Source organism: Bison bison, unplaced genomic scaffold (genome assembly GCF_000754665.1).
Source record: "Bison bison bison isolate TAMUID 2011002044 unplaced genomic scaffold, Bison_UMD1.0 scf7180017847681, whole genome shotgun sequence".
NCBI lineage: Eukaryota > Metazoa > Chordata > Mammalia > Artiodactyla > Bovidae > Bison > Bison bison.
This window is the reverse complement of record NW_011478254.1, coordinates 36695-43844: the sequence shown is the minus strand read 5'-3', so window position 1 is coordinate 43844 and position 7150 is coordinate 36695. Positions and strand designations below refer to the sequence as shown.

The following is a 7150-nucleotide window of genomic DNA, read 5'->3' as shown; positions in this document are numbered from 1 at the left end:
CCAAGGGACTCTCAAGAGTCTTCTCCAACATCACAGTTCAAAAGCATCAATTCTTCGGCACTCAGCTTTCTTCACAGTCCAACTCTCACACCCATACATGACCACAGGAAAAACCACAGCCTTGACTAGACAGACCTTTGTTGGCAAAGTAATGTCTCTGCTTTTGAATATGCTATCTAGGTTGGTCATAACTTTCCTTCCAAGGAGTAAGTGTCTTAATTTCATGGCTGCAATCACCATCTGCAGTGATTTTGGAGCCCCAAAAAATAAAGCCACTGTTTCCACTATTTCCCCATCTATTTGCCATGAAGTGATGGGACCGGATGCCATGATCTTCGTTTTCTGAATGTTGAGCTTTAAGCCAACTTTTTCACTCTCCTCTTTCACTTTCATCAAGAGGCTTTTTAGTTCCTCTTCACTTTCTGCCATAAGGGTGGTGTCATCTGCATATCTGAGGTTATTGATATTTCTCCCGGCAATCTTGATTCCAGCTTGTGCTTCTTCCAGTCCAGCATTTCTCATGATGCATATAAGTTAAATAAGCAGGGTGACAATATGCAGCCTTGATGAACTCCTTCTCCTATTTGGAACCAGTCTGTTGTTCCATGTCCAGTTCTAACTGTTGCTTCCTGACCTGCATACAGATTTCTCAAGAGGCAGGTCAGGTGGTCTGGTATTCCCATCTCTTTCAGAATTTTCCACAGTTTATTGTGATCCACACAGTCAAAGGCTTTGGCATCGTCAATAAAGCAGAAATAGATGGAATATTACTCAACCGTAAAAAGGATGAAATAACGTCATTGGTAGCAACATGGATGTGACTAGAGATTATAATACTATGTGAAGTTGGCCAGAGAAAGACAAGTATCACATGATAAATGATACACATGAACTAATTCACAAAACAGAAACACTCAGAGACTTAGAGAACGAACTTCTGGTAACCAGCAGGGGAAGAATGGGGAGAAGGGACAGTTAGGGAGTCTGGGGTGGACATGTGCACACCGCTACATTTAAAGTGGATAACCAACAAGGACCTCCTGCATAGCACAGGGACCTCTGCTCAAGATTCTGCAGTAACCTAAATGGGAGAAGCGTTTGAGAAAGAATGTACACATATAGATGTATAACTGAACCCCTGCACTCTACACCCGAGAGTAACACAGCACTGTAAATCAACTAGACTTTAGAATAATAAATTTTTAAAAGCTAGGTAGTAAGGAATTTCAGTGTTTTCTCTATTTTCCACTCCAAGACAAGGACACAGGGCGAGATGCAGGTAAATAAAGGTCACTGCGACGACTGCCGAGCGGCTTTGGTCCTTTACCTGGAGACACGTCTCAAGCGAGAGGCGTCCCTGGGAAGGTCCCAGGCCAGGTGAGCTCACATCCAGCCCCACTGGCAGCTCCCCCGAGGCCGGAAGGGCAGCGTGCAGCCCGGGGAGCCCCGAGCCGCCCGCCAGCCAGCCCCTCTCTTACCCGCGTGTAGTCGCCCGACAGGAAGGCTTGCTCGAACCCACTGAGCATCGGCAGCAGGATCAGGAGACGCAGGCGCTTGTCTCTGAGCAGCTTAAACGTCGACAGCAAAGTGGACCAGAAAGGGGGCGCCTGCTTCTCGCCCTCACCTTCCGGCTGAGCATCTCTTACGGGTTCCAGAAACACGGCCATGAGCAGGACCGCCAGGAAACCGCACCCTGAAAGGACAGGGAGGGGACAGGCTGCCGTGCGGGGCTCCAGGGGCCCCGCACACGCACGCAGGCTCCCCACCTTGCCGTCTGGCCTCCAGCCCCGCTGGCTCCCTCTGGGGCTTCTCTGCCTTCAGCGCCCACTCATCTCTCCTTCTCTGCCTGGTAAACTCCTACTCATCCTTCAGTACCCGGCTTGGATACCACCTCCCCATCAGAGCTGCCCTAGAACCCAATTTCCCAAGAAGATGTAACTACTCCTCAACTGAGAGCTTTGTTCAAAACTCTCATCCTGTTCAACTAATTTCAATTAGTTGAATGCACACCTGGCCTCTAAGGTCACCAACAGTCAGGACCTCATCTGCCTGGTTTCTGGGCCCCACCTCTAGTCCTCATTCTGGTTTGTCAATGTAAAGGGTCCCCTTGGTGCCTCTGATGTGGAAGTGACTGTGAAAGAGACCGGAGTATTGGTGGCAGCTGACCTCACCGTGGAGACAAGCCGACCGTGCACGTGGCCTCTTGGCCTTTGATTCCCAGTGGCATCTGCACTCAGTCCCATCAAATCTGACTCTTATCAGACTCATGGTCATTAAGAAGGACACAATCCAAGACCTTCACAGATTCCAAAATTCAAGAATGATAAAGAATATCCTTAAATTTTCTTCAAATGGACACCAAAAAAAACCCAAAACACCTGATCTAAAGGTACGCCCAAAGTAGTGGAATCCTTTAGAAATTTTTCATTCAAATAAGTGTCTAAGGATAAGAGATCAAACCAGTCAATCCTAAAGGAAGTCAACCCTGAATATTCATTGGAAGGATTGATGCTGAAGCTGAAACTACAATACTTTGATCACCTGATGCGAAGAGCTGACTCGTTGGAAAAGACCCTGATGCTGGGAAAGATTGAAGGCAAAAGGAGAAGGGGACAGCAGAGGATGAGATGGTTGGGTGGCATCACCGACTCAATGAACATGAGTTTGAGCAAGCTCCAGAAGATGAAGAAGGACAGGGAAGCCTGGCGTGCTGCAGTCTGTGGGGTCGCAAAGAGTCAGACACGACTAATTGTCTGAACAGCAAGGATAAGAGCCATCATAGGAACTCACTCCCCTTGGGTAGCCATCTCTTCACAAATTTCCAGTGTCCAACACCTTCTGCTGCCCTGTGACCAGCAGTGGGAGCCACAAGGCTTCACAGATACCCAAGGGTGGGCACTGGGAGATGCCCGCCCAACCCCAGCCTCTCAGAAGAAGTCATTTAAGTATATGCTTCAGAAAAAGGTGATAAGCCCAAGATTTGGGACTTCCAAATCCAACCAGATGTAGTTGAAGTATGAAGTGTGACATTCACTCAGTCATGTCTGACTGTGACCCCATGGACTGTACCCACCAGGCTCCTCTGTCCATGGGATTCTCCAGGCAAGAACACCGGAGTAGGTTGCCATGCCTTCCTCCAGGGGATCTTCTTGGCCCAGGGATTGAACCTGGGTCTCCCGCATTACAGGCAGATTCATTGCCATCTGAGCCTCCAAGGAAGCCCTACAAGTAGCTGATTCACCAAGGCCGTGGGCCATCTCGGTGCCACCCGACAGGGCGGCCACAGCCCCGAGTGGCCACTGAGCACTTGGAATGTGGCTGCTGTGTGACCTCGGAAGAGTTATCTTACTTTCTTTAATTAGAATTTCAGTAAGCACGCGTGATGACCGTGGGCCTGGACGGTGCAGACGTGGGGCTGGTTCCATCATCAAGCGAGACCTCCGACAGCAGAGGCTGCTGCCCTGGGTTTCATGTGGGAAGGCCCCGGGCACCACCCAGCTGAGCGCATTCTGAGGGGCGTGTGCAGATAAGCTCAGCTCATCGGAGCCCTGGGAAGGTCTTGCTTTGCCCGGGTTCCTGGGGCCAGCACGTACCCGTGTAGATGCCCAGGAGCGTGTAGATGAGGTCCTGGGAGGGCCGTTTCGTGCTGTTGGTGGACACTGTGGCCATCAGGCAGTCGCTGGCCCCGCAGGCCTGCAGCTGCTCCTCCGGGATGGTCCCTGTGGAAGCAGAGAGGCCAACTGAGGACACGGGGAACTCGTGACAGGAGATGGGACACGTGGAAGGAGGCGCCGGGGAGAGTGTGGCCACGCGGAGCGTAAGACCCACCACAGGTCAGAGCCAACCACGGGGGTTGTTCCATCCAGTGTCAGACACTTAAATACTGGCTACTGGTTATACTGCGTTGCTAACTTCATTAAAAGTTTTCCACTTTTCAGAATTATAAATAGGGTATGTTAGACTGGGTGTCAGGCCCACTGGGTTCTCAGACTCATCTGTAAAGAGACCCGTCACTGTGGGCAGGTTCATTCGTGTTTTCTCTGAATGTTGTTTTCTTAGCTGTAAAAAGAATGACATGTGAGCGATCAGTGACTCAGTAGACCTACATCAAATCTCTGAAGAAAGGGGACACATGTCACAGACAAGCGTCCTCGGGGTCTCATCGTTCCCATAATACTGATCTCAGCGCAAGAGATGCCGCAGCATCCCTGTGGCTCGGGAGGTGTGTAGCCGGGGACAAGGTGGCAGCCTGGAGGCTGGAGGCACAGGGAGGTGGAGAAGCCTCGCAAGGCTCCCAGCGGGCCTGCCAGCCCTCAAATTCTGTGTCCAGTGACCAGTGAGAGATTAAGCTTACTTGTCTGCATATCTTTAAAAGTGAACCTGTTTACGCCCCACACCAGTCATGTCAGAGCCTGAACATGGTTCCGTTGGTCAACTGCTGCCGGTTCTGGCAATTCTGAGTAATGATTGGTGTCTATCAACCCTGTGATTTCCCTCTGCGGATGTACTCAGCAAGGATGACATCATGTGAGCAAAAAGGGAGGAAAGATTCTTATTTCCGAAAGCTGGGACTTGAGTGGATGAGCAGTACAGAGGATCAAGGCAGAGAGACAGATTCCTGATAACAGGAGAGTTAGCACTTCTTCCCCTCTAATAAAGCTTCCTGTGAGAACTGAAGACATGCATTTCCTCTGCCCTTGGTTGAAGTCTTCAGACAGCAAAGTGTGCAGGTGTAAAACAGACGCACAGTCTGTAACTCTGTCTGGGTGAGGCCGGGCAGAGAGAAAAGTTAAGACCCTGGTCACCAAGTGTTCAAATCTGCTGGGGACAGTGGCCTTTTGTGTAATATTGAAAACGCTGGTGAATGAATCGATTCAGCGAGAAAATAAATTCACGGAAACCATTCTTAGTCTAGAGGATAGCAAGGACTCCATGGATGTGTATAGATGTGAGAGTTGGACCATAAAGAAAGCTGAGCACCAAGGAATTGATGCTTTTAAACTGTGGTGTTGGAAAAGACTCTTGAGAGTCCCTTGGACTGCAAGGAGATCCAACCAGTCCATCCTAAAGGAAATCAGTCTTGAATATTCATTGGAAGGACTGATGCTGAAGCTGAAACTCCAATACTTTGGCCACCTGATGTGAAGAACTGATTCACTTGAAAAGATCCTGATGCTGGGAAAGATTGAAGGCGGGAGGAGAAGGGGACGACAGAGGATGAGATGGTTGGATGGCATCACCAACTGAATGGACATGAGTTTGAGTACACTCTGGGAGTTGGTGATGGACAGCGAGGACTGGCATGCTGCAGTCCATGGGGTTGCAAAGAGTCGGACACGACTGAGCCACTGAACTGAACCGAACTGGACTGAAGGACTCCATGAATTTGCACTCCACAGGTAGTGACCCTCAGTTTCCCCAGGGCACCCCTCCCCAAGGAGTGGCGGCCAAGGCACCCGGGGACCAGATGGGCCCTTAGAGCCACCCAGACTGTCCAGGGAGGAGCCAGGGTCCAGACAGTCTGAGAACCAGGTCTTGGGGCCCCACGTGACAACTGCTCATGTCCTGAATGAGGACATGAGGGGAGGGACCAGGGGCCCTGGGTGGTCCCCACTTCCTATTACCTTGAGTGGGCGTCTGGCTGAACACGAGAGACGAGATCAGGTTGCCCCACACGCCAGACGACTGGAATATGAGAAAGAAGATGCCGAAGTACTGGCTGACCACGTCTTTGCCGACTTGTCCCGTCTTCCGCGCCTGCATGTTCCCCACGATGGTGAGGTAGGTGCCCTGTGCCGACCACAGGGCGGCGGCTCCGAGCCCCACCAGGACGGAGGCGGGGATCAAAGTGTACCTGAGAGACGAAAGTGGACCTGGGCTGCCTTGGCCCTTTCCTCCCTCCCTCTGTCCGAGGAGGAGGAAGCTCCTGGCCCGGCCCAGGGAAGTGTCACTGTGTTGTTGGGTTGGTCAGCTTGACTGAGTCGTCCTCAGACTCAGATGAATGAGAAAATCAGACAGTTTTCTGGTTCAGGATCATTTGCAAGAGTGAAATTTGGTGTCAGTGTTTTTGTGCTTGGATGCAGCTACAGCGAGCTGGGACCACAGATAATACTGGGCGGGTTCTAGATATTCTAATGGCAGAAGATTAAACCTGGTTTATTATCCATCTATCCACCCATCTCCCTGTCTGTCACTCTCTGCAGTAAGGATCCCGTCTGAGAACTCTGGTAACAAGAGAAGGAATAATGTGAAGCCATCATATCCATGTGCTTCTCTGACGGCTCAGCGGTAAAGACTCTACCTGCAGTGCAGGAGAAGTGGGTCTGATCCCTGGGTTGGGAAGACCCCCTGGAGTAGGCAGTGACAACCCACTTCAGTATTCTTGCCTGGAGAATCCCACGGACAGAGGAGCCTGGTGGGGTGCAGTCCACAGGGTCTCAAAGAGTGGGACATGACGTCACAGCACATGAGTACATCCTGGATGACAAGGGGTGTCCCTCTAGGAGACGCTTGAGCAGCATGCCCCTGGGAACAAGGGTCCCTTGAGGGTCCCTGTCCATCCTGGAGCAGGCAGAGCTCAGGTGCAGCCCGGGACACCGGCTCCAGCCCTGTCACATGCGCTCTCTGTGATGGGGTGAGCATGTGAGGTCTGGCCCAGGTCACACTCTGCTCGGTCTCCCTGAAATTCACCCTCCACAGCTTAGGCAGCTTCTCCCCCTTGTTGCTGGGGCCATGAAAGTGCCCTCCCTGGCCCAGGAGGGAAGCTGGGGGCCCGAGGAGAGATCAGGAGGGGAGGGGGGTCAGGGGAGCACGGCCTAGCAGAGGGGAAAGCAGGGGACGCGGCCACGGCCTGCCCCAGGCGCGGGGCAGGGTGTGGGCAGTGGCTGGGAGCGGGCGTACCAGCTGGCGTAGAAGTTGCCCAGCGAGAAGGCCACGTAGCAGCACATGGCGAGCACGAGGGTCCACTTGCAGCCGAGCTTCCCGATGAGGACGGGCGGCAGGAACATGGAGGACAGCAGCATGCCGCCGTAGAGCGTGCTGAGCGCTGCCACGCCCAGGCCCTCCTCGCTGTACAGGCTGCTCTGCGGGACACGACCGGCCGTCAGCGTCCGAGGCCGGGGCCAGGCACTCGGGGCCGCCCCCCACCCCC

General features: G+C 52.5%; 1 protein-coding gene across 1 annotated transcript in view; it reads right to left on the bottom strand.

Moving 5' to 3' along the window:
* The window catches only part of UNC93A (unc-93 homolog A (C. elegans)), a 35621-nt gene that overhangs the window by 15995 nt on the left and 12476 nt on the right, over positions 1-7150 (bottom strand). Inside the window, exons 3-6 of the mRNA XM_010843688.1 lie at positions 6901-7082; positions 5625-5854; positions 3594-3719; positions 1479-1693 (exon numbers count right to left, since the gene is read on the bottom strand). Coding sequence (XP_010841990.1) covers positions 1479-1693; positions 3594-3719; positions 5625-5854; positions 6901-7082 — 753 coding nt within the window. The remainder of the gene's footprint in view (positions 1-1478; positions 1694-3593; positions 3720-5624; positions 5855-6900; positions 7083-7150) is intronic.